Raw genomic sequence first — 27,970 nt, 5'->3', positions numbered from 1 at the left:
GGTCCTATTACAGATTTGTTGTCAACTGTGCTAAATTAAATGTGGGTCTAATTATATAATCCAACTGCATGAAAACAGCCTAATCAGCAGAATGATATTGTTTCTGCTATGGGATACCTTTATTTTAGCTGTTTGCCGTTTCCCCCTGCACCACACCTAACGGGTGATTCAGTATTCATTGTGTTGCTTCAGTACGTCGCTTTGGACAAAAGCGTCTGCTAAATGACTAAATGTAAATGTAAGTACACTAACAGAGCCGTCCATGTGACCAGTACATTGTCCAAATTGTAGGATAAACACATTTTAATTCGTTCTAGGTTGCTTCTAAACTCATAAAGAATGTTTTATGAGAAAGGCAGAACGTCTCGAAAGGGTACAGACAAGCTACAGGTATATCTTATTCTTTGTGCTGCTCAGTAAATCATTTTAAATGAGTTGGCTATGGTTGCCTGGATATCTCTGGACATTTCCCCGATCCTGTGGTCCTACGGCACTTAACTTCCCCGGTCCGAGCGCGGGAGAGACGGGGTTAATGGGACGAGCCACGGCACTCGGAGCTCGTGCCAAACATTTGCTCTATTCAAGTGGCTCAGTGGGAGTTTTGTGCTAGCACGAGAATGCGTAATGTCATCTGCCGGAGAAAAAAAGCGAGGCGCAATCGGCTTGCTTATCTGTGTTTCTTTGATGCCCTTAGAGCGAAAATTATTTCCTCATTCTTTTTTTCTCTTGGAAAATAGCCTATGGAATATTTTCTCGGAGTATGCACATTTTTTTTATATCCTGACATTTATCACAATATAGCAAAACGGTGCAGATATTCAACAAATAATTATGCAATATTTTGGCTTTCTATGCAGTAGCTAATGGAGATTTTTAATGATTTAGTTTACCTCGTTTCTTTTCTACCTCGGTTTGGAGAATGTTTTAAAATCGACTTGGAATAACAGTTCCTTTTACTACAATTACTGATATTTTCAAAAAAGCTTTTGAGATGAAAAGCAGCTGTTTTGATGTACGTTTGGCATGTGCACTGCTTGCGGTCACACTCGGGCTTGTTGACAGAGACGAGGAGCGTAACTTTGCTGTATCTGGGATATCTCTCGAGGGGCGATCTAACGGACACCTAGCAGGGACCAGAAGGAGAGCAGGTGGTCGTGGGAAGCCTTGCTTTTCGTCGGTATCGGCGGGTCCTGTGGAGTAATGACGGGTCGGAGTATTTGGGGCGCGCTAGGCTGGTTGATGGGGCTCCCTTTCCTCGCGCCCTGCGTCTTCGTGCTGCTGCTGCTGCCGCCCGTGTCTCGGGCTCACCCTCAACCGTGTCAAATCTTGAAAAGGATCGGACACACTGTTAGAGTCGGGGCCTTGCACCTGCAACCCCGTGTCTTAAGCCACAATGCCTTTAAGGGGAATTATCTCGACGAAGTATGGGATATTGACAGAGACGGCGGGTTGACAGGAGAGGAGTTTGAAATCATCACTAAAACCGTTAACGAACCTGCACTGGGCAGCCTCAGGACTAGGGGGTCCGCGACCAGCCAACACCGAGGGGCAAAAAGTAAAAACATGGTCCGACAAGAGGAGGGCGAGAGCGTGTTCATGCCCAGGGACTCGATTCTACTTGCGATGGAGACGCTGAATCGCATGACGGGGCTTTTACCTTACAACTTATCTCTGGATGTAGTGATGGCTGTTGAGACGGGACTGGGGGAACTGCCAGCCTTTTCATTTTCGTCTTCCTCTACACCACTGTGCGGCGACCCCGTGTGTTTCCTACAAAGTGTTTGCCACACAGTTATCGTGCAGGGAGTTTCCGCGATCGTGGCTTTCCCGCAAAACAGGGACGATCTACTGATAATGGAATTTATTTCCTCCGCGCTCCAGGTTCCCGTCATAAGTGTGGTCCAACGCGAGTTCAAACGGCAGAGCAAGGTGAGCAGTGATGGTTTGCGCGTGGGGGGTTTGTGAGGGTTCTTGCACTCATGAAATTAAAAAAAGGAGTGAGGACGAAAACGAAACTTCAGTCGAACTTCAGTCAACAGCACCACAGAGAGCGCCCAGCTGTTTCACATCTGTTTTCATAACCCTGTTATCTGATTGATTCAATATCGTATGATGACTTGTCAAGCGTGTTTGCTCGGCTATAGTGTAGAGTTGCATTTTGTAGTACGAGTTATTGTGAAGAGTTTCGTGGCTTTCCAAATCGTTGTAAGCAGCCTGTGTATTTCCTTGAACACATGTTGAACGCGCAGCGCGGAACAACGTGTATAGTTCTGCCATCGCCTGCGTCACCGAGAGCGATGTGTTGTCTGTGCGTTACTCTCGCAGTGATTGCACTGTTCTGATATTAGGAAGGTTCGGCGAGGTGAAGAAGAAGCATTGCTGATAGGCGTGTAGACCCCCCCCCCACACACACACACATTCCTGTACACACCACAGAGATGCTCAAAATAATGTGCGCTGTCAGGTCGTTAAATGCACTGATACGGGGAACATGCAACACGTGCGTTTACAGGCATAACGACAAAAAGCATCTTACTGGGGGCGGAGCAGGTGTCATGTGGGAGCCTCTAGTTATCTGAGATACACACAGGCACACACACACACACTAGTTATCTTAGATACACACAGGCACACACACACACACACATACACACACACACACTCTAGTTATCTTAGATGTTATGGGTGGGGTGAGGATGGGAGGCTATTGGCACGGTCCAACAAGCCAGTGATCCCGAACAAACAAAAGGCCAGTGGACCTCCAGACCTCTCCCTCAAGGCGTTACTGTCACCACGCCGCGTATATCTCTCCTCACACACAGCGTCTCCTTCATGCCTGTTTCTGTCTGAATATGCAGCACGAGCCCAAGAGCGCGATGGCCCATCTGGAATGTCTGATACCGCCGCATTTCTGGCTCCCGAAATACCGGATCAGCAACGAACCACAATAAACAACAACAATAAACAACGTGTTGACTTGATGAGAGCAGATGGTGAAAGTGTATTGCTACAGTAAGCCATACTAATGCACAAAGACGCCAGTGCATATGCCCGTACCTAAGCCCAGGGGTTCCTCGATTGTTTGATGGGGTTAAATAATCAGAATTACAACCCTGATAAACGGTAGGAGCATGGATTTAGCGCCACCTACTGGTCAGAATAAGGGGCTTTGTTGAGAGTACCCTTAATTAACGGTTCCGTTCATGTTTATGTTTATGTTTATCAAGGATCCCCATTAGTCTACACCGTAGTGCAGACTATTCTTCCTGGAGTCCAGGCAAAAAACATTACAATACAAATAATAAAATGCAGTACAGCATGATCAATGTTGGTGAACAAAAACACAGGCTTAGAAAACAACATTTACATTAAAAGTAACATAATTAAAAAAAAAACTCAATACCGTAAATACCTAAAATAATAACCTAATCTACTATAATTTCCTTTCTGATTATTGCTGCCTTAAGTTTCCTTTTGAAATCACATTGTGCACTGAATTAAGGCAATGTTTACTTATTAGATGTCTTATTAGATGTCTTATTGGATGTCTATCAAAGGCAATGTTTACTTTAGATGTCTTATTAGATGTCTATCAAAGTGAATGACAATTAGAGCCGGGAGGCATCTCAGGTTGCAGGTGCGGAATCCTTGAGCTGTCCGTCAGAGACAGCTACAGCCTGGGTTTACAATGCTACGCCATGGTGACTGGTGTTGAGCTGTCCGTCAGAGACAAATACAGCCTGGGTTTACAATGCTACGCCATGGTGGTGTTGAGCTGTCTGTCAGAGACAGAGACAGCCTGGGTTTACAATGCTACGCCATGGTGACTGGTGTTGAGCTGTCTGTCAGAGACAAATACAGCCTGGGTTTACAATGCTACGCCATGGTGGTGTTGAGCTGTCCGTCAGAGCCAAACACACACAGCCTGGGTTTACAATGCTACGCCATGGTTACTGGTGTTGAGCTGTCCGTCAGAGAGAGATACAGCCTGGGTTTACAATGCTACGCCAGAGTGGTGTTGAGCTGTCCGTCAGAGAGAGACACACACAGCCTGGGTTTACAATGCTGACTGGTGTTGAGAAAGGTGAAGATTAAAAAGAGGCTGGCAATTCGTTACACTGAAAGGTTCTGGGACGAACGCCACATTTAGATTCCTATTAAGTGCATTTATTGTGTGTTTGTCTTCAGCTGGCTAAGGATGATGATGCCCGTTATTTTTTTTATTAATCACTTTATAAATACTGTGTGATATCTAATAGAGTGGCTTTCCAGCATGGTAGTGGGATTAGAGGTAGTACAACAGCGTTTTTTTATAAGGTCAAAGCATTAAATGGGGTATCGGACCCACCAGTAACTAGAAACCCAAAATGGATGACGATACATCCATTACAACAGTACGACTGACAGTTGTGGGGTTATAAGGGTTTTATATCAGTAGCTTTTTAACTATTTGAAAAATATGGAGCGCTTCTAGGTGTCGACACAAATGTCGTGTATCGTTGTGGTTCTGTTTATTTATTTATTTATCTGCCACCTTTGGGAGCCCTTCCATTGAGCTGAAAGGGAAAGCATTTTATTTGTATTTGTACTTTTGATTTCTGTTCTCCAGCCACCCTGACAACCCAGTTTTGCTTCGTAGATTGACAGATCCTGTGGTACATAATTAGCTGTCTCTGTGTTCTTGTTAGACACCAGAACTCTTCTGTTACTGTAAGTGTCCTTGTTAGACACCAGAACTCTTCTGTTACTGTAAGTGTCCTTGTTAGACACCAACCCCAGAACTCTTCTGTCTCTGTGTCCTTGTTAGACACCATCCTGTTAAGTGTCCTAGTTAGACACCTTAGACACCAACCCAAGAACTCTTCTGTCTCTGTGTCCTTGTCAGACACCCTCCCCAGAACTGTCAGCACTTTGATGAATCTGGCTGTATGGGGATGTCTGCAACTATTGGGCCATTTCATCACCTGCCTGAAGAGTTTTTGGGGGATTTGTAGTTTGTGTTGATATTTGGCAGACTACACTGAATGATGGTCAGTTGTACAGTGAACAGTGAATGATGGACAGTTGTACAGTGAACAGTGAATGCTGGTTCAGTAATATGATGCTCAGTCACTGCCATCGTTGTCACAATGATCACTGTCCCTCACCATTTGGGCCCTGCCATACTCTTTATCATCATCATCACCATCACCTTCATCACCTCATCATTACTACTATGGCAAACCCCAGCGTGACCATCATCATCATCATCATCATCATCATCATCATCATCGCCATCATCATGACCACTATGGCAAACCCCAACGTGACCATCATCATCACCATCATCATCATCATATATATATAACGCAGTATGGGCCCATCTTCATCATCATCACCATCATCATCATCATCATCACCATCATCATCATCATCATCGTCGTCATCACCACTATGGTAAACCCCAGTGTGTGTGTGTGTGTGTGTGTGTGTGTGTGTGTGTGTGTGTGTGTGTGTGTGTGATCATCACCACAAATAATCCCCACTATCATTCCAGTTGTGTTTCCTCCCTGTGACTGACTTGTGTTTACACTTATAATAATTAAGACCTTTGTCAGGTTTTTAATGGCACACACACGACACACTGGAAGACAGGCCGGGTTCAAGGCCCAAGGTCATGCTCGTCCATCCAGAACATTCTCAGGGACTGACTATAAACTCAGCTTCTTCATTGTCTGAGGTCAACGAGGGATCCTTTGTCATAATATCTCACAAACCGACGACGACAAATCGACTTTGATCCCCCTCTCTTAAATAAGCGCCTCAGACCCAATAATGCTTTTCCTTAATCAGTTACGATTAGCCTGTTTCCCCTCTGTCACTTAAAAGCAGTTCCCGTGGGAAATTAAGCAGCTTGGCTAAGCATTTCATTTAAGCAGGCCGCTGTGAAGGACTCGCCCTCTTTTAGTGAGGTACTGTGGGGTTATTGATGGCTGTTCTAGGACTCTAGGAATCTATTGAACATCCGCTCCAAGGGAGTGCTAGTAAAGGACACCTCTCTGAATGTCTGAACAGCTCAGTGCACTTTATGGTAACAGATATTTATCTGCCCTTTGATGGAATTTTCTTTTGTGGGTCATCGCGTACATCAGCATCCTGAGGAAATGTATTCATGTAAAATCAAAAATTCTGCACTGGATGTGTGAACTATCTACCATAGAATATAGGCCTGTCCAGCAGGGCGAGGGGTGAGGGTTAGAGCGAGGGTGAGGGCTAGGCTAATGCTAGGCTAATGCTAGGCTGACGCTAGGGTATCCTGCCAGGCGCGGGTTTCTCTGATCATGCAGCATGAGGACACAGCTAAACCCTCAGTTCCATACTGTGCTTGGCATAACCCAGTTCCATACTGTGCCAGTTCCATACTGTGCTTGGCATAACCCAGTTCAGTTCCATACTGTGCTTGGCATAACCCAGTTCAGTTCCATACTGTGCTTGGCATAACCCATACTGTGCTTGGCATAACCCATACTGTGCTTGGCATAATCCAGTTCCATACTGTGCTTGGCATAACCCAGTTCCATCCTGTGCCTTGGCATAACCCAGTTCCATACTGTGCGTGGCATAACCCAATGCTGTGCTTGGCATAACCCAGTTCAGTTCAATACTGTGCTTGGCATAACCCAGTTCAATACTGTGCTTGGCATAACCCAGTTCAATACTGTGCTTATATACTGTGCTTGGCATAACCCAGTTCAATACTGTGCTTGGAATAACCCAGTTCCATACTGTGCTTGGCATAACCCAGTTTCTCATTCTAGTGTTTCTTTTGACATGAAACGGAATGAGTCATACAGCTCTCTGCCAGTGAGAAGAGCTGGATCATTGACTGTAAATGTCGCCCCATTGTGCGTCTGGTTACTGGCTAAGTCACTTTTTTAAAGGAGCCATTTTGGATCATTTTCTCTTGGATTCTGCTGGCTCCACACTGTCAAACTGTAATTATCCCATTTCCATGTAAATGGAGATGATCATTTGAAGTCTAATGGCATAATCTGTTCCTCCATTTTATGCCCCAGCCCTGTTTCCTTTCATATGGCTTTATCAATATGGCCTTATCAATATGGCATATGGCCTTATCAATATGGCTTTATCAATATGGCTTTATCAATATGGCCTTATCAATATGGCCTTATCAATGTGGCATATGGCTTTATCAATATGGCTTTATCAATATGGCCTTATCAATATGGCCTTATCAATATGGCATATGGCCTTATCAATATGGCCTTATCAATATGGCATATGGCTTTATCAATATGGCCTTATCAATATGGCCTTATCAATATGGCATATGGCTTTATCAATATGGCCTTATCAATATGGCCTTATCAATGTGGCATATGGCCTTATCAATATGGCCTTATCAATATGGCATATGGCTTTATCAATATGGCCTTATCAATATGGCCTTATCAATGTGGCATATGGCTTCATCAATATGGCCTTATCAATATGACCTTATCAATATGGCCTTATCAATATGGCCTTATCAATGTGGCATATGGCTTTATCAATATGGCCTTATCAATATGACCTTATCAATATGGCCTTATCAATATGGCCTTATCAATATGGCCTTATCAATGTGGCATATGGCTTTATCAATATGGCCTGTCAGCCAGGGGGCTGTGGGGCAGGTGACCAGTCAGTATCTGTCAGTAGAACATGCAGGTGACCAGTCAGTATCTGCCAGTGACCAGTCAGTATCTGCCAGTGACCAGTCAGTCAGTATCTGCCAGTGACCAGTCAGTCAGTATCTGCCAGTGACCAGTCAGTATCTGCCAGTGACCAGTCATTATCTGCCAGTGACCAGTCAGTATCTGCCAGTGACCAGTCATTATCTGCCAGTGACCAGTCAGTCAGTATCTGCCAGTGACCAGTCAGTCAGTATCTGCCAGTGACCAGTCAGTCAGTATCTGCCAGTGGGACATGCGGGCGCAGCTTTCTGCTGAGTCAAGTGGTGGGAATTTCCCCGGGGAGAAAATGTGCTCTGCTCAGGGTTGAGGATTAAATAATATCCCAGTCAGTTATCTGACTGAGAGGGCAGTGGAATTACCATCGTGTTTAAGTCACACCAAGCTTAAGTGGGAGAGCAAAGATGTGAGTTTCTGAAGTGGGAGAAGAGAAAGGTGTGAGTTTCTGAAGTGGGGGAGAAGAAAGATGTGAGTTTCTGAAGTGGGGGAGGAGAAAGATGTGAGTTTCTGAAGTGGGGGAGGAGAAAGATGTGAGTTTCTGAAGTGGGGGAGGAGAAAGATGTGAGTTTCTGAAGTGGGGGAGGAGAAAGATGTGAGTTTCTGAAGTGGGGGAGGAGAAAGGTGTGAGTTTCTGAAGCGGGAGAGGAAAGGTGTGAGTTTCTGAAGTGGGGGAGAAGAAAGGTGTGAGTTTCTTGTCGTTTTTGCCATTACAGTTCTTTCATTCCTGTTCTCTTTCTTCCCCCTTTTCTTTGGCAGAATTCCCTCCATTTCCAGATGGCCATGCGCAACCCTCCGACCCCTCAGGCTGACCTCGTCTTCGCCCTGCTGGCCATGAACAGCTGGTACGACGTCAGCCTGCTGCTGTGCCGAGAGCGGAACGTCTCCGACTTCGTCCTCCTGCTCCGCAACAACTCCCGCTTTCACCTGGGCGCCGTCGTCAACCTCTCCACCAACGGCAGCTCTCGAGGCGACTTCCAGGCCTCGCTGCAGGGCCAGCTGGAGGCCATCAAGGAGTCCCTGTCCACGGTGGTGACGTTCGGCTGCGACATCAGGGACATCAAGCGGATCTTCGCCGCGGTGGCCAAGTTCGGCATAGCGTTGCCCCCCGACTACCACTGGATCCTGGGCGACTCCCAGAACGTGGAGGAGCTGCGGACCGAAGGCCTTCCCATGGGGCTCCTGGCCCACGGACGCATGGGGGCGCCCTCGCGGGACCACTTCGTGCAGGACGCGCTGGAGCTGGTGGCCCGGGCTGTGGGGAACGCCGCGCTCGTGTCCCCGGAGCTGGCGCTCGTACCGGGGATCACAAACTGCATGATGTTGGAGGAGAAACACAGCTCAGGGAGATATCTATCCAGGTAGTCAAAGTCAAAGTCAAAGTAGCTTTATTGTCAATTACTTTGCATGTCAAGACATACAAAGGAATCGAAAGGACGTTTCCCACTCTCCCGCGGTGAAACATATAAAGTGCACAGGCACAACAACAGATAAGACAAGACATGTCCTACATATAGATATACATATATATATAAACATACAGATACACGTACAGCAGCATACGTTTTCTTTCAAGTGAGGTTATGGTAGTGCAAAAAAGGCACCGGTACAAGGTACCGTACAGGCTGAGCACCCCAACCTCTCCTCTATCCAGGTACCGTACCGGCTGAGCACCCTACCCTCTCCTCTCCCGCTTCCTAACATGCTTCTGGGTGTGACTGGGGCAATCCTCTGGTGAATGTGCATACAGCCAGCACTCAGTCATACACATGCATGCTCTCAAATACACCTAAAAATACATATTCTCTGAAATTTAGATACAGAAATATTCACATCAAAGTCAACTTCTGACACTAAATGTTTTTAAAAAATTCTCTGTCCAGGGGTGTAACAATGTGACCATTATTAAAAACTTTCACAACATCTCTCAGCTATGATAGCTTGTTTAGTACACCACACAAAGTGCTATGCCACATAATAACCGTGATATGCCACATCATAACCGTGATATGCCACATCATAACTGTGGTAGCAACTGCCCGTAATGGCAATATGGCACCTTTAAAATCATCTTAATCATATTAATGTGACACGCTACATTTTAAAGGAGGGTTCAAGGGTTCAAACTCTCACCCAACATCCAATAACTGTATCTAGAGACTACAAACATTAACAGCTACATCGAAAACATTAACAGAGATCATGTCAGTGATTCTCTCCTCTGTGAAGCTCACTAAAAACATTAGCAGAGATCATCGATTAGATTAGATTCAACTTTCTTGTCATTGCACAGAGTACAAGTACTGAGGCAACGAAATGCAGTTTAGCATCCAACCAGAAGTGCAAAATAGCAAAAAGTGCAGAGTATGTGCATATGTAAAGTGTAATAAGTGAATAAATAGATAAGTGATAGCATTGATTCTGTAATCTGTGAAACTCACTAAAAACATTAGCAGAGATCAGAGCTGTGATTCTGTAATCTGTGAAACTCACTAAAAACATTAACAGAGATCATACTAGTGATTCTGTAATCTGTGAAGCTCACTAAAAACATTAGCAGAGATCATACTAGTGATTCTGTAATCTGTGAAACTCACTAAAGACTAAAAGGCCGACTGCAGTGCCCTGAGCCTGCAGACATAGTGCAGTTCAATAAACCTCTGCGTGTGTGATTAGAGACACAGAGCAGCGCCACCAAGAGCGGACCGACAATTTAGTTACAAAGAGTTTCAGGGTGGTAGATTTAGGGCCTGCTAAAAAGTACAAAAGATTTAAATTCTTTGAATACAATCTATCCTCCAACGGTCATGAAAAAAAGTAATTTACTATATTGTTGTAAACAAAACAATTCTTGTTCTTTTACAGTGATACAGTGTGAAGACGGGCTATTAGTTTCCTTTTGTAAACCAAAAAATTGCAATGGATTAAATTTATGTTGATTACAACAAAAACACCCTTTTATGAATCCCGCTGTTCTAGCGGCCGCCATTCTGTTCAGTGTACACGTTGTTCACACGGAAGCCTGACGTGTTGAGTGGGTTTAAAGCAGCTCCCAGGAGGCCTCACAGAGACTGACGGACGGACGGACGCCATTAGACCTCCGTGCCCCCTGAGCATTACCTGGGCACATCCAGGGAGGAGCAGTGTGACAGGGGGTCAAGAGGAGCTCTCACTACCTGTCTCAGAGAAGTCAGAGAGGGGGGGGGGAGAGAAGGAGAGAGAGAGAGAGAGAGGGAGAGAGGGAGAGAGGGAGAGACAGGAAGAGGGAGGGAGAAAGAGAGGGAGAGAGGGAGAGACAGGGAGGGAGAGAGAGACAGTGAGAGAGAGGGAGAGACAGGGAGATAGAGAGAGAGGGATAGAGAGGGAGAGAGAGAGAGAGGTAGAGACAGGGAGGGAGGGAGGGAGAGAGAGGGAGAGAGAGGGAGAGAGGGACAGAGGGAGAGAGAGAGATAGGTAGAGACAGGGAGGGAGAGAGAGACAGTGAGAGAGAGGGAGAGACAGGGAGATAGAGAGAGAGGGAGAGAGAGAGAGAGGTAGAGACAGGGAGGGAGGGAGAGAGAGGGAGAGAGAGAGAGAGAGAGAGACAGGGAGAGACAGGGAGGGAGAGAGAGAGGGAGAGAGAGTGAGAGACAGAGAGAGAGGTAGAGATAGGGAGGGAGAGAGAGAGGGAGAGAGAGAGAGAGGGAGAGAGAAAGAGAGGCACCATTAGCATGGGTGTAGGGGTGCGGGAGGGCGTTGGGGGAAGGGGGGGTTATGGAGCTGCCAGTGTCGGAGATAGGAGTGGAGCCTCCGTGCGTGACACTATCCAGGTAGCTGACACGCTCAAAGAGGCCAGCACAGCAGAGCACGGCACAACAACCCTGCTGTCTGCAGCCCAGCAGAGTGTCAAGTAACCCTCAGGCTCCGCAGACTTCTCCTGCCCCCCCCTCCGTCACCCACGCTGTCCAAACTGCCACGCTAGACTCCAGGGCACACACACGGAGATGACCTCCTCACACACAGAACAAGGTGTTTCCAGAGCAGCCAGAGGAGGGAAATAGAAAGTAATTACACAGAAAAAAGAACTGCTGTCAGCTGTCGGTTGTGGCCGGATGTCAGCATGGTGTTGTATTGTGGCGTGTAGCGTGGTGTTAAGGATTGTGGCGTGTAGTGTGGTGTGTGTGTGTGTGCATGAAAGTCACAGGAATGAACTGGAAATAGTCCAAAAAGAGGTAAAATGTCAGAACAGAACATAAATAAATAAATATGCTTGTCTTTAGGCAAGCAAGATTTACAAAAGAGTTCAGAAAGGTGCCAGTGCAGAAATTGCAACCATCTTGCTTTTCACAGGCAGTGATGTTTTTTTTCCATGCCCCAAATCACCTTTGTGCTTGCTCGAGTGGTTCAGGCTCTGGGCTCTGTAAAGCGCCTAGAGTCAGTTTCAATTGTTATTTTTCTTCTTATTGTGGAGCCCCTAAGCAAAACCTCTCACACCTCAACACAGGATTAAACCACACAACATTAACCCCATTAAACAACACCATTGCCCAGAGCCCACTCTGACAGGGAGGCCCTAGCCATTGCTATGTTTGCCAATAGTGTAATAATAGCAATAGTCCATAATATATATATATATATATATATATACTAAATTATACGTTGTGACATCTGCTAATCAGAACCAGAATCAGAGTCAGGTTTTATTGGCCAAGTAAGTTTGCACAAACAAGGAATTTGACTTGGTAAAGTGACTCTCAGTGTGCTTACACAAAATATACATTACAACACAATACAATACAAAACAAAACAAACAGTGCAACAGTGCAACGGTCTAAGAAGTTTAACCCTCCTATTATGTTCAAATTTTACTCACATCTATTATGCTTGGGGTCAATTTGACCCCAGCAATTTAAACCTCCAAAAAATGATTATAATATTTTTTTTTACCCAAGTTTATGTGTCAGGTACCTTAGGTTTGTTTGTTGACTACCTAAATAGCCCTTAAAAATAAAACAATACCCCCACCCACCCCCCTTATACATCCAGAATACATGTTATGCTACTATGGAGAAATATGCAGATCACCATCAAATCTCACTGATTGACTTAAAATTGGAAAGAGATATCCTTCTGGTGTTTTATGGCTCTATATTATTTCTAAGTACATATTGTTGTTATCTATAACATATGGAATAGAAAACTATTTCTGTTATCAAGAATAGTAACAATGTGATGAAAAAAGTTTATATTTCTTATATATTTTATACAATTAAAACAGCCTGGGGTCAAATTGACCCCAAACAACACCTATGCGTAAAGCATGTGTACAGGACATTGAAAACATATCATCATGTTCATTTTGTATTTACCCAGTTGTCCCCATTAGATTACGAAAAGTCATTAAATATGAAGCAAAAAAAACGATGCTAATCATTTATTTAGAGACGTTAAACATTGAAAAGGGTCAAATTGACCCCAAACATAATAGGAGGGTTAAGAAAGTATATACACAAGGCGGAATGGCTATATACAGTAGCTGTGAAACAGTAGTGCAAAGAAGTGGAGAGTGCGAGAAGTGCAGGGATAAATATATAAATATATATGCTACAGTGGGTTAGCTGTTTAGTAGTGAGACGGCGAGGGGGAAGAAACTGTTTTTGTGTCTGGAGGTTTTGGCGAACAGTGATCTGTAGCGTCTACCAGAGGGGAGGAGTTTGAATAGTTTGTGCCCGGGGTGTGAGGGGTCTGCAGTGATGTTTCCTGCCCGTTTCCTGAGCTCAGCAGTCCCTCCCGTCCTGACCCCCATGACCTAGCTAACACTGTCCTCTGAAGGCATGACCTTTCACCCCCATGACCTAGCTAACACTGTCCTCTGAAGGCATGACCTCTGACCTTTAAGACCTAGCTAACACTGTCCTCTGAAGTGGAGCTTTCATATCCTTTAAGAGCTTGAGTGGAACAACACCTCTATGGTGCAGGTGTTTGGTGTTTACCTGCTAAGTTGCTGATCCCGGGACATACCCCCGATAATAAGGTGTCTAGCAGGAGTTGTTTCTATATACATATATACAGTATATATGTATGTTCATGTATATTGGAGAGACCTACATCATGTGGGGTAGAGCAGACCTACATAATGTGCCTATCCTAACCCTGTCCCCTGTGGTGCAGGTTTCTGGCCAACACGTCGTTCGACGGCCTGAGCGGCTACATCGGCGTCGCCGAGGAGGAGGCCGTGATCGCCTCCGAGAGCCATCACTTCATCTGGAACCTGCAGCACGACCCGGTGGGCAACCCCATGTGGACGCGGCTGGGCAGCTGGAAGCACGGGCGCGTGACGATGGACTACGGCGTGTGGCCCAACAAGCGGCGGGGGGGGGCGCACCACGGGGGTGGCGGAGACTGGCGCCACTCCTCGCGCCTCCACATGCGCGTGGTCACGCTGGTGGAGCACCCGTTCGTCTTCACCCGCGAGGTGGACGAGGACGGGCAGTGCCCCGCCGGCCAGCTGTGCCTGGACCCGCTGACCAACGACACGGCGCTGCTGGAGCGCCTCTTCCTGGCGCTGCAGGGCGTCAACAACACCGTGCCCATGGAGTACAAGAAGTGCTGCTACGGCTACTGCATCGACCTGCTGGAGAAGCTGGCCGAGGACATGGGCTTCCACTTCGACCTGTACATCGTGGGCGACGGCAAGTACGGGGCGTACAAGAGCGGGCGCTGGACGGGGCTGGTGGGCGACCTGATGAGCGGAGCGGCCCACATGGCCTTCACCTCGTTCAGCATCAACTCGGCCCGCAGCCAGGTCATCGACTTCACCAGCCCCTTCTTCTCCACCAGCCTGGGCATCCTGGTGCGCACCATGGACACGGCCGCGCCCATCGGCGCCTTCATGTGGCCGCTGCACTGGAGCATGTGGCTGGGCATCTTCGTCTCGCTGCACATCACCGCCGTCTTCCTCACGCTCTACGAGTGGAAAAGCCCCTTCGGCCTGACGCCCAAGGGACGGAACCGGGACCGCGTGTTCTCCTTCTCCTCGGCGCTCAACGTGTGCTACTCCATCCTGTTCGGCCGGACGGCGTCCATCAAGCCGCCCAAGTGCTGGACGGGACGCTTCCTCATGAACCTGTGGGCCATCTTCTGCCTGTTCTGCCTGTCCACCTACACGGCCAACCTGGCCGCCGTCATGGTGGGGGAGAAGACCTACGAGCAGCTCTCAGGAATACACGACCCCAAGGTTAGTGCCTCTTCTTATGTTAGTCAGGAATACACGACCCCAAGGTTAGTGCCTCTCTTACGAGCAGCTCTCAGGAATACACGACCCCAAGGTTGGTGCCTCTCTTACGTATGTTAGTCAGGAATACACGACCCCAAGGTTGGTGCCTCTCTTACGTATGTTAGTCAGGAATACACGACCCCAAGGTTAGTGCCTCTCTTACGTATGTTAGTCAGGAATACACGACCCCAAGGTTAGTGCTTCTTCTTATGTTAGTCAGGAATACAAAACGGTGTGTCTTCATTTGTTAATGTTTGTGAAGAGGATTTTATTGATAGAGATACCTATAATCTGCTGAAGGCACCCAAGTGGCAATTTGAATGTATTTACATTGTTTGCAAAATAAACATTCCAAGTGGAAAATGCACCAAAGGCTATCTGGGCAATGAAAGGCATTCTGGGTAAGAGAAATTTAAAAATTGGAGTATATTCTTTAAAGACTACAAGGATGGGTAGCAAAGGAATATAATGGATAGTTCACCCCGAATCTAGTAAACCTCACATGATGTCAGATGAGTATTCAGTAAAAGTCGCCAGAGCTTGCTTGGTATAGGAAATCAGTCTAGTGTCAGTGCCTCTCTGTTAGCCAGAGCTTGCATTGTATAGGAAATTACAAGTTACAAGTCTTTTATTGTCAGATGCACAGAATGACACAGGGTCAGACTGGGCACTGAAATTCTTAGGACAAGGCACCACACAACAACCTACCAAACATAATATAACAAACATAACATAACATAACATAACATGACATACACTCTGTACAAGTACTCTGAACATAATTTACATGTAATAACATATAATAACCTTACTAAATATACAAGATAAATATACAATACAATATGCTAAAACATATACCAACCTATACATATAATACTAACATATATACATATAACATATAATACACATATAGTAACATATAATAAACTAAACTACAGACAAATGGGATTAGTAGGTAGTGCAATAATTCTGATAAATATGTATTTGTCGTGTAAGAGACAGTATGTAAGTGTAAGTACAAGCAGTGATTTGAAAGTGACAGTGTATGTAAGTGACCTTGTCTTCTGTCTAGTGTCAGTGGCCCTCTGTTAGCCAGAGCTTGTCTTCGGTCAGGAGAGAAGTGGGCTATTATTGACAGAGAAGGTTGCAGTACTCAGTGATCAGTAACATTCCTGTGGCTGATCAGGTGCTAACAGTGCTATGGCCATGGATCTGATACCCAGGGAGCACACGTTCTGATACCCAGGGAGCACACGTTCTGTGACGTTCTGATGGATGGAAATGGATATCTGTGCTGCCCGCTGGAAAATGAATACAAGTTAAAGGAATAGAATAGAACCTGTGTGGTTCTGTGTTAAACAAGCTGAATGAAGACAGGCAGAGGAAGTATTCAGTAAGTGAAAATACTTATTCGTTAGCACTAAACAGACTGTAGAACTCAGCGCCTTACAGTGTCCTCAGGGAAAGCAGTAAGAAAAGCAGTGATAACCGCCGGACTCCAGTAAACCTGAGACTGTGATCTGATCCATTTCCTCCTGTTTATTTTGTATCTCCAGTAAACCTGAGACTGTGATCTGATCCAGTAAATCTGATCCATCTCCTCCTGTTTATTTTGTATCTCCAGCTTCATCATCCATCCCAGGGTTTCCGCTTCGGGACGGTCCGAGAGAGCAGCGCCGAGGAGTACCTGAAGAAAAGCTTCCCCGAGATGCACGAGTACATGCGCCGCTTCAACGCTCCCGCGACGCCGGAAGGGATCGACCGACTCCTGTGAGTAATAACCGTTACAAGAGAAAGGAAGCATCTCAAGTGAGTAATAACCATTAGAGGAGAGAAGGGGCCTGACTGTAGGGGCCTGATTGATTGTGTTTAAGCACAGATATGTCCTCTGCTTTGCCCCTACCTCTGCACTTTACCAGGATGTGATAATCACACTTCAAGCGTATTACCTCAGCGATGTATGAATGATGAATGGAAGCAAGGTGAACAGGACAGAGCCGGTCCAACAATGGAACACCAAACAAACAAGGTCACTGGATCCGTCACCCCTGACAACCACTTCAGTTGCTCTTGACAACCACTTCAGTTGCTCCCGACAACCACTTCAGTTGCTCCCGACAACCACTGTAGTTGTTCCTGGCCTGTTCAGGATAAACTAAGAACCCCTGCAGGGGCTTTTCATCTGCGCGACCCCTGACCCTAACCTTAACCCCGTAATAGCCAATTGATTCTGTTTAAATTAAGCACTTTGAGCTGCATTCTTTTGCATGAAAGGTGCTATGTAAATAAAGTTTTATTATTATCATTATTATTATTATTATTATTATTAAATTAGACCCCACAGAGCAAATCTAGCCCTAGGCCTAGGATAGTTAGCTAACCCTGGGTAGTCAGGATATTTATCTCTCTATCTTGTTCTTTTTTTCTATTTCTTTCTCTCTGCCCCCCTCCTTCTCTTTCTCTCCATCTAGTTTATTTTGTGATGTGTCTTTGTGTGTGTGTGTGTGTGTGTGTGTGTGTGTGTGTCTTTGTGTGTGTGTGTGTGTGTCTTTGTGTGTGTGTGTGTGTGTGTGTGTGTGTGTGTGTGTGTGTGTGTGTGTGTGTGTGTGTGTGTGTGTGTGTGTGTGTCTTTGTGTGTGTGTGTGACAGGCAAAATAAAACTCGTATCTAACCGTATTATCCCCTGAAGGCTTATGTGGATGTTGCCTAAAAACACACACACACACACACACACACACACACACACACACACACACACACACACACACACACACACACACACACTCACACACACACACACACACACACACACACACACACACACACACACACACACACACACACAACCAGACACAAATCCAACCTCCCACCAGTTTTCTGAAGACAGCATGCTTCGAAATTTGCAGAGTGAAAAGTTGTTTCTTTTAATCAGTCAGTAGAAGAGATTAGGGTGTGGAACACATTTTTTTAAATGATCTGATCCAGACATCTAGAATTAATAATTTAACATCCATATAAAATGAAGCTACCTCAGTTTAGCACAGGGTGAAATTAGCAATGAGCTGGTCTCGGTGCACAGGTTTGTACCCAACCCAGTGCAATGCAGTCATTTCCCAGGAACGTGAAACAGATACACATTATGTATATTATATTATATGTACATTTTCAACTAAATGCCAAATGGAAGTGTCTCCTAAACACCGACGACTAATCAGTTTGACTTCCCCCTGTCCCTCCCCCTACCTAATTCTCATGTAAAGTAGTATTTATTGTTACACCATGCTTTTTATTGCTCTTAGCTTGACTGTTCTCTCCCTTGTACGTCGCTTTGGACAAAAGCGTCTGCTAAATGACTAAATGTAAATGTAAATGTACCTGCTTGCTGTCTTGTCTGGTTTTATTATTTAATGTATTTATTTATTTTATTACATTTTATTTTGTATATTTTATTGATATTTTATTGATTTTATTGATTTTGTTGATTTTGTAGATTTGTATGTTAATTTCATCGGTATGAATTATCACATGACCAGCTTTAATGTAAAATTGTCAGTTATTATTGTGTCATTGTATACATTTATGTGAAATCGAATAAAAAGAATTGAATATATAATCAGGTTTGACTTCTGTTGTTTCAGAGAGGACCCTCAGAAGCTGGATGCATTCATCATGGACAAAGCCCTTCTGGATTATGAAGTATCCATTGATGCAGAATGTAAGCTGCTCACAGTCGGGAAACCGTTCGCCATTGAAGGTAAACTGATGACCTTCTCCTAGATGAGACATCCGTCCTCATTGCCACGGTAGTGAAGCAAGATGGCGGCAATTGCAGTAATAATCTCGGATGTTCTCTGGCTGCTCCCAGGAGGCAATCCCTTCAAGGACCTTTTTTTATTTCAGCTTTACTGCAGTTTTATGCTTTCGAGTTCTGTTTTCTTTGACAAGAACACAAGTGAATGAGGACGTAGGAGCATGCTAGTAGTCCACCTAAACTTAATATTACCTAATATTAGCCACCTAGCATTTTGTAGCTGAAAACCCAAAATTAATCTGAAGGGGTTCTTTAAAGGATTCTTCACCAGAGGATTATAATGAAAACTTAAAAAAAAAAAAGAATTTTAAGATATATTTATGGGCTTTTTAGCCTTTATTTGGATAGGACAGTGAAGTATTTGGACAGGAAGTGAGGAGGAGTGAAGAGGTTGGGAGAGGATTGGGAAACGACATCAGGCCGGAATCGAACCTGTGTCCCCGCGGGCATTGTAGCCCGTAAATGGGGGCCTTATTGGCATAATGAAAACTTTTAAGGGATATTCTATTGGGGACTAGCTTTCTTTTGCAATTACCCTGGATCAATATAATATCCACTGTACAATTACTCCCGCAATCATATTTATTTATTTGATCCTCAAATACAATATACATCCCACCCTTACTGTATAACCGTCATACTCTTACCGTCTAATATTTATCCCTGCACTTCTTGCACTCTCCACTTCTGTGCACTATTTGTTGTGTTACAATTCACAGCTCCTGTATATAGCCATTCCTCCTTGATTATACTTTTAGACTTCTTAGACCGTCGCACTGTCTGTGTTTGTGTTGTATGTATATTCACAGCTCCTGTATAAAGCCATTCCTCCTTGTATATACTTTTAGACTTCTTAGACCGTCGCACTGTCTGTGTTTGTGTTGTATTGTGATGTATGTTCCGTGTAAGCACACTGAGAGCCACTTTACAAAGTTAAATTCTTTGTTTGTGCAAACTTACTTGGCCAATAAGACCTGATTCTGATTATTTTTGTGTAGGATTGTGGGATTGGCAGATAACGTCGAAGTGAAGTGATTTATGTAGGCATTCACTATCGAATTTTCATCTGGGGAAAGTGATGTCAAACAAACTGAGAAATGTCAACATTTGCGATGAGTCTAATCACAATAGTGCCCCTAACCTTGGTGTCTAGCTTAGGTCTTGTGTCCCCCTCGTAAGCAATGAATGCTGTTCCCCCACAGGATATGGCATCGGGCTCAAGCAGAACTCCCCCCTCACATCCAACATCTCGGAGCTGGTTAGTCAGTACAAGTCCGACGGCTTCATGGACATGCTCCACGACAAGTGGTACAAAGTGGTTCCTTGCGGAAAGCGCAGCTTCGCTGCCACAGAGGTAATTCATTCAGCTCAGGATCATTGTGTAGAGATGATTATTGTGTGTGTGTGTAGAGATGATCATTGTGTGTGTGTGTAGAGATGATCATTGTGTGTGTGTGTAGAGGTGATTATTGCGTATGTGTGTAGAGGGGATTATTGTGTGTGTGTGTAGAGATGATTATTGTGTGTGTGTGTGTAGAGATGATTATTGTGTGTGTGTGTGTAGAGATGATTATTGTGTGTGTGTGTGTAGAGATGATTATTGTGTGTGTGTGTAGAGATGATTATTGTGTGTGTGCGTAGAGATGATCATTGTATATTTGTGTAGAGATGATTATTGCGTATGTGTGTAGAGATGATTATTGTGTGTGTGTGTAGAGGTGATTATTGTGTGTGTGTGTAGAGATGATTATTGTGTGTGTGTGTGTAGAGATGATTATTGTGTAGAGATGATCATTGCGTATGTGTGTAGAGATGATTATTGTGTGTGTGTGTGTGTGTAGAGATGATCATTGTGTATAGATGATCATTGTGTATGTGTGTAGAGATGATTATTGTGTGTGTGTGTAGAGATGATTATTGTGTGTGTGTGTAGAGATGATTATTGTGTGTGTGTGTAGAGATGATTATTGTGTGTGTGTGTAGAGATGATTATTGTGTGTGTGTGTAGAGATGATTATTGTGTGTGTGTGTAGAGGTGATTATTGTGTGTGTGTGTAGAGATGATTATTGTGTGTGTGTGTAGAGGTGTGTGTGTAGAGATGATGCCCAGCCCAGAAGGAGCTTGTGTGTTAATTAACCCTTACCCAGAATGGCCCTTCTCAAGGAGCCTGTGTGTTAATGAAGTCACAGTAGGCTGGAAGTGTGTGTGGTCTCAGAATGTTAAAAGCCTTCTGTTGTTTACTTCTTCCTTTCTTTCTTTTTCTTTCTTTCTTTCTTTCTTTCTTTCACTTTCTTCCATCTTATCAATCAATCAATCAATCAATCAATCAAACTTTATTTGTACGCCGCATTTCATAACAGGAGGTAACACAATGCGCCTCACAGAAGGAAAAATGGGGCGGGAGGGGGGGGGGGGGGGGGTTACAAACACTTGTAAAGACACACAGATTTTTCTAGAGATAAATAAACAGGAAAAGACTAACCACACAAGGACTGTAAAGGACTGCTCAGTACGGTTATAGTCAAACTAAGAGGCAGCTGCTGGGGGGGATAAAAATAATTGTAAAGGGACACAGATTTTTCAGAGATAAATAAACAGGAAATGACGTACTAACCACACTAGGACCGTAAAGGACTGCTCAGTACGGTTAGATAGATAGATAGATAGATGGAAACTTTATTAATCCCGAGGGAAATTTAGGTCATCCAGTAGCTTATACACATACACAAATACACTTATACACTTATACACCTCACCGACATACATACATAAATCACATATACATACACATAGGGAGTCAAACTAAGACAGCTGCTGGGGGGGGGGATAAAAATACTTGTAAAGGGACACAGATTTTTCTAGAGATAAATAAACAGGAAATGACATACTAACCACACTGGGGCAGAATCTTCTTGTCATTTCATGATTTCTCTCCCTCTGTCGTCTGAGATCTCTCTCTGTTTTCCTTCATTTTTTTCTCCATTCCTCCTCCATCCTTGTGTTCTGTTTTCCGCCCCAGACTCTCCAGATGGGCATTAAGCACTTCTCAGGGTTATTCGTGATGCTGTGCGGCGGGGTGGTGCTCTCCCTCCTCACCACGCTGGCCGAGCACATGGTCCACCGCTGGGTGATCCCCAAGATCAGGACCAAGCCACAGTACAAATACTGGCTGCACACCAGCCAGGTCTGTCCTTTAAATAGCACTCATAACAATAATAACAACAACAACAACAACAATAAACATAATGATTATTATTTTCCATTCACTTTAAGAGATTCATGTTAATAATGATTATTATTTTCCATTCACTTTAAGAGATTCATGTTAATAATGATTATTATTTTCCATTCACTTTAAGAGATTCATGTTAATAATGATTATTATTTTCCATTCACTTTAAGAGATTCATTCACTTAGTATAGATCTGTTAAACACTCGCTTATTTACATTGCTGCCATTAGAATATTTATTTGCAATGAAAAAGCAGCTGTGTCTTGAATGGCACAGGCCCCCCGACGCTGCGTGGATCGTGATGCCATCTTGTGTGATGTACGAGCAGTTTAATGGCGCACCGAGTAAATGATGAAGAATGGCAGAATAAAATGTCATAACGCTTCTGTGCACCGCTCCATTTTCATTTGATAAGTCTTTAAATGACTTCTCTTCTGCTTTCTAGAGATTGCATCGAGCACTTAATTCATCCTTCAATGAAGATAAATTGCCCACGGTTGCAAAACCGGAAAAAAGGTAAAAGATTTTCTGTTAAGCCACATTCTCTACACCGGATGCATAGCCCATCTCAGTCACCTTACACATGTGCATAAACAAATCTGTATTAATTGATGTATTTATTGAAGTACTTTAGTCTATGCCACCGCACTTTGTTCTACTCTTAATGTATATATATATATATATATTTTTTTTTTTGGGCTGTTCCTACTGTTTTTGGATAGTTGTAGTATTGTTATGTTATATGTTGTTGTTGTGTTATATGTTGTCCCTCGTCACACCAACAGGAGAAGCACTCAAAATTTCGTTGTATAAATACAGTGACAATAAAGGCTTTTCTATTCTATTCTATTCTATTCAAACTCCAGGAAACCTGAGCCCATTTAGTCCCTAACCCTAACCCTATTGAGTCAGAGAACAGCAGAAGGAAACCCCTAACCCTAACCCTATTGAGTCAGAGAATCAGAATCAGGTTTTATTGGCCAAGTAAGTTGGCACAAACAAGGAATTTGACTCGGTAAAGTGGCTCTCAATGTGCTTACACAAAATATACATTACAACACAATACAAAACAAACAGTGCAACGGTCTAAGAAGTTTAGAAGTTATGAATGTCATAAGGAAACCCCTAACCCCCATTTAGTCAGAGAATGTCATAAGAATGTAGGAAATGTCTTGTCTTATCTGTTGTTGTGCCTGTGCACTTTATATGTTTCACCGTGGGGAGAGTGGGAAACGTTTTTATCGATTCCTTTGTATGTCTGACATGCAAAGAAATTGACAATAAAGCTACTTTGACTTCGACTTTGACGTTTGAGAATCAGATTCCATATTAGCGCATATAGAGACCATGATTGAGTGACATCTGGTAATTAATTCTAGCACATATGACAGTAGTTCAGTACATTTCATAATTTCTGAAATTCTGAAATGTTGGTGAAATTCTGAAATGATATAGTTATATTTTTTTCCTAATTTGTGAGGTGATGACATGACTGATCGAAGAGCAGTGAAATAAATGACTTGTAGTTAATGCATTTGAAATAGTTTATGAGGGGATGACATGACTGATCGTAGAGCAGTGAAATAAATGACTTGTAGTTATGCATTTGAAGTAGTTTCCCCTCACAAATCATATTGCTAGATCAATCACAGACAAGGTTCTTCTTCAGTAATGAACTTGGTTCAGTACGCTAAAGCATATTCATATAAGTGATTAGATGCCACCAATCCATTCGTCACATAACATAAAGGTTAGGCTTAGGCTGGATTCAGACGCTTAGACTTCACATAACATAAAGGTTAGGCTTAGGCTGGATTCAGACGCTCAGATATAACAGACTTCACATAACATAAAGGTTAGGATTAGGCTGGATTCAGACGCTCAGACTTCATATAACATAAAGGTTAGGCTAAGGCTGGATTCAGATAACAGACTTCACATAACATAAAGGTTAGGCTTAGGCTGGATTCAGACGCTTAGACTTCACATAACATAAAGGTTAGGCTTAGGCTGGATTCAGACGCTCAGACTTCATATAACATAAAGGTTAGGCTAAGTCTGGATTCAGACACTTTAGATTCCCATAACATAAAGGTTAGGCTTAGGATAGATTCAGACACTTTAGATTCCCATAACATAAAGGTTAGGCTTAGGCTGGATTCAGACGCTCAGACTTCACATAACATAAAGGTTAGGCTTAGGCTGGAATCAGACGCTTAGATATAACAGCCTTCATATAACATAAAGGTTAGGCTTAGGCTGGAATCAGACGCTTAGATATAACAGCCTTCATATAACATAAAGGTTAGGGTTAGGCTGGATTCAGACGCTCAGAGATAACAGACCTCCCGTGCTCTACTTTCCCAGGTGCAACGTTGGGAACAACCAACAAGCTCCATGGAACGCCTCTGAAAACACCTTCTGCAACCGGCGGAAGCTGTCCAGCCAGGGTCCCCCCCCGCAGCAGAACGATGTGGAGTGCCGGGGGCCCCTGCAGCCGAATGATGTAGAGTGCCGGTGCAAAGACCTGCAGCTGCTGCAGGTGAAGAGGCAGGACCCGCTTCAGACCACCTCCAACGGCAAGACAGACCTGCTGGGCCTCGGCAGGAACCCCATAGTCCAGGAACTGACCGACCTGGAGACGCAGATCCAGATCATCAAACAGCAGCTGCAGCTAGCGATGAAGAGGAAGAGCGAGCTGGAGCAGTACCAGCAGACTAAGAGGAACCCTTCCGCCGAGTCCTAGAAATGCCGGAGGGCTAAAAGCTACAGGTGCGGCTGGAGTTCACGGGAAGGGCTACATTCAGCTGTGGTTGCCCCTCGCCCTCGCCCTCACCCGCCCCATTGTGTGGGCGCATGTCTCTGCGTTGGGGCATATGAAGGGTGGGTCAGACCCCTCGTGAAGCACTGGACATCTACACGACACAGTTTGCTTTATTTTCAAAGGCAGATTTTTTTGTAAGCTAAATCTAAATTCTTGTGGAGCACCTTGGGACATACGTGCAGACAGAACGTGAAGGGGTGATTTGAATGAAGAGTGTGAAAAGTCTTTTTTATTCCTTCACTCTCAGAGAGATCATTGCGACGACACTACACAATAACAAGTGTGCAGATCAGTGTCTCAGAGGGGGGGTTACTGTGCTGAAGGATAGAGGTTTTGTGTCTTAGAGACAAGCATTCACTAGAGGTGTCAAGATGTGATGTATGACGGCCCTCTCTGCATACTGATACACACTGCAAAAGCCATTTCTTATCTTTTCTCCTCCCACTGAAAGTACGCATGAGATCGGTCCTTTGGGTTTAAGGTCTTGCACTGACAAACCAAAACGAAACCTTTCCTGTTGATAAAAAAAAAAAAGAAACTGAAAAACTGAGTAAAAGTTGGTCTGCGGAGCTCACAGTGTGCAATGAGGCCTAACTTCAAACAACATTTCAGAGAGATTCTATTACAAAGAAGCATAGTTCAGCACTGGACTGCATGTTTGAAGTCGTGTTTGTTTTTTCATTTGATCTGGATCTTTAGAGACATAATCTGTTCTTCTGCATCGTGTCTATACTTCCACTGGCCCATATAGTCAGCTACCTACCATATCATACTGAACACCTGTCCATATATCATACTGAACACCTGTCCATATAGTCAGCTACCTACCATATCATATCATACTGGACACCTGTCCATATAGTCAGCTACCTACCATACCATACTGAACACCTTTACATATAGTCAGCTACCTACCATATCATATCATACTGGACACCTGTCCATATAGTCAGGTACCTACCATATCATACTGAACACCTGTCCATATATCATACTTAACACCTGTCCATATAGTCAGCTACCTACCATATCATACTGAACACCTGTCGATATACGTCAGGTATGTCAGTCATATCATATCATATACTGAACACCTGTCCATATAGTCAGGTATGTCAGCTACCTACCATATCATACTGAACACCTCTTGGTTATAGTCAGGTACCTACCATATCATACTGAACACCTGTCGATATTGTCAGGTATGTCAATCATATCATACTGAACACCTCTTGGTTATAGTCAGGTACCTACCATATCATATCATACTGAACACCTGTCGATATTGTCAGGTATGTCAGTCATAGTTTACCGCTGTCAGGTATGTCGTAGTCATAGTAACGCAGCTGGCCTGTTTTACATGTCACACGAGAGATTTTCATGTCATTTTGGGTGGTGATGCAATTGTTAAAATAATAATTGTACAACATGATTTAATACAGTACTTCAGAAACGGCCATGATTTAATACAGTACTTCAGAAACGGCCAGTCACCTCTTTGCAGCAGTGATGAAGCTGCTGGATCAGAGCACAATTTTGTAGTCCTGTCTGTCTGTTTGTAATCTGGTTTTGGGTCAAATTCCACCATTTTGAACATATTCAACGAGACCAGAGTGTGTTGTACTGCTGCCATCGGGACTTGTGCACACAAGGCTGTACGGGAAAGTCCATTACAAGTGAATCAGTGTTTGTTTTCTCACCCGAATCAATGTAAAAGCAGAACCTCTGATATCTCTGTGGATGCCTTTGGGACAAGCCGCCGCCGATCTGATATTTTGTTGCCAAATGTTGTTACGGAGAATGTGCCCTTTTCTTCATGCTGATAGCTCCAGGCGAAGGTGGAACGGTTGACAGACATTTATTATGGGATGGAGAAGGAAACACTGCGACCCACTAAGATCCCCAGCAGCGATCAGCAAGCCTGTTGTCGGCACGGAGCTCGGAGTCAAGCAGGTCCTCGTCAGCAGCTTGACAAGGACAAGAATCCAACCGGTGTATTTGCATGGCGTCGCAAAGCCCTCACAGACTGGCGTATAGGCATAGGGTTGCACGCTCTCACAGACTGGTCCAGCTTACAGACGGCTCTTCAGCAGCCAGGAGATGGGTCTGGAGGCATTGGAGATACGACAACACACACACACACTAATGGGAAACAAAAACACAACACACACTAATTTGAAACATAAACACAACACACACTAATGTGAAACAAAAACACAACACACACTAATGTGAAACAAAAACACAACACACACACTAATGTGAAACAAAAACACAACACACACTAATGGGAAACAAAAACACAACACACACACTACTGGGAAACAAAAACACAACACACACACTAATGGGAAACAAAAAACACAACACACACTAATGGTTGAGTGCTTTGCTTTACATTAAGTTTTTTTTGTGACACTCAGTTCTCTCAGAATCAACCAAAATGTGGGTACGAAGCAGATGTTGAAATTGGAATAAAGAGTCTGAAGGTAAAAGAAAGTCTTACCATCCCAGTGTGTCCAACAGTGTGTCACCGTCCCAGTGTGTCACCATTCCAGTGTGTCACCATTACACACACACACACACACACACACACACACACAGCCAGTGTGTCACAATCCCAGTGTCAGCATCCCAGTTTTTGTTCAACATGATGGACAGACATGAAGGTAAGAAAAGCCGAGCTTAACTGTGTGATAAGATCCGTGTGGAATTGATTCCCCCCCCCCCTAACTGTGCAAACCCTATGAGTGCAGGATGTTCCCACACACACCGTGCCTCTCCCAACAACTTCAAGAATCCAACCTTGAAGATGATCCACTGTAAAAGTCAAGTTATTACCCCTGCTGTTTGCTGGTTTTAAAACGTTCCCATAAGACCATCCTAAGAGAAGCTTGCTGTTTGTGCTGGTTTTAAAACGTTCCCATAACACCATCCTAAGAAAACTTGAGTTTTATTCCTTAGACTGATATGTGACCAAGCTGCCTCCTACCCTCATACTCCTCTCACTCATTGTTGATGAAGAGGCCGTGAATAAAAGGCAGCTTTTTTTAATGCAAAAAAGGTTGCAAAATGTTCATGTGAATGATATTTGCTTTCTGGAAAAAAGATGCTTGA

At 44.1% G+C, this 27,970-nt stretch overlaps 1 protein-coding gene across 1 annotated transcript; it reads left to right on the top strand.

The window, feature by feature from the left end:
- The first annotated feature begins 596 nt into the window (after nucleotides 1–596).
- On the top strand, nucleotides 597–25,374 carry grin3a (glutamate receptor, ionotropic, N-methyl-D-aspartate 3A). The gene is made up of 9 exons (XM_012831643.3): nucleotides 597–1,929; nucleotides 8,490–9,091; nucleotides 13,881–14,946; nucleotides 16,610–16,755; nucleotides 18,624–18,739; nucleotides 19,999–20,150; nucleotides 21,817–21,981; nucleotides 22,475–22,545; nucleotides 24,397–25,374. Exons 1-9 carry the CDS (start codon nucleotides 1,201–1,203, stop codon nucleotides 24,773–24,775), a joined length of 3,426 nt encoding a protein of 1,141 aa, XP_012687097.1. The 5' UTR covers nucleotides 597–1,200; the 3' UTR covers nucleotides 24,776–25,374.
- The last annotated feature ends 2,596 nt before the right edge of the window (nucleotides 25,375–27,970 follow it).

Source organism: Clupea harengus, chromosome 12 (assembly GCF_900700415.2).
Source record: "Clupea harengus chromosome 12, Ch_v2.0.2, whole genome shotgun sequence".
NCBI lineage: Eukaryota > Metazoa > Chordata > Actinopteri > Clupeiformes > Clupeidae > Clupea > Clupea harengus.
Note: the sequence above shows the minus strand (reverse complement) of the source record. Positions and strands in the feature narration are given on the sequence as shown.

What these genes read in the sequence shown, in the direction of transcription:
- grin3a (XM_012831643.3), top strand. Translation starts at nt 1,201, where the DNA reads ATGACGGGTCGGAGTATTTGGGGCGCGCTAGGCTGGTTGATGGGGCTC. An exon ending in TCAGGGAGATATCTATCCAG is followed by an intron (nt 9,092 to 13,880) that starts GTAGTCAAAGTC and finishes CCTGTGGTGCAG; the next exon opens with GTTTCTGGCCAACACGTCGT. An exon ending in GCAGCTTCGCTGCCACAGAG is followed by an intron (nt 20,151 to 21,816) that starts GTAATTCATTCA and finishes TTTCCGCCCCAG; the next exon opens with ACTCTCCAGATGGGCATTAA.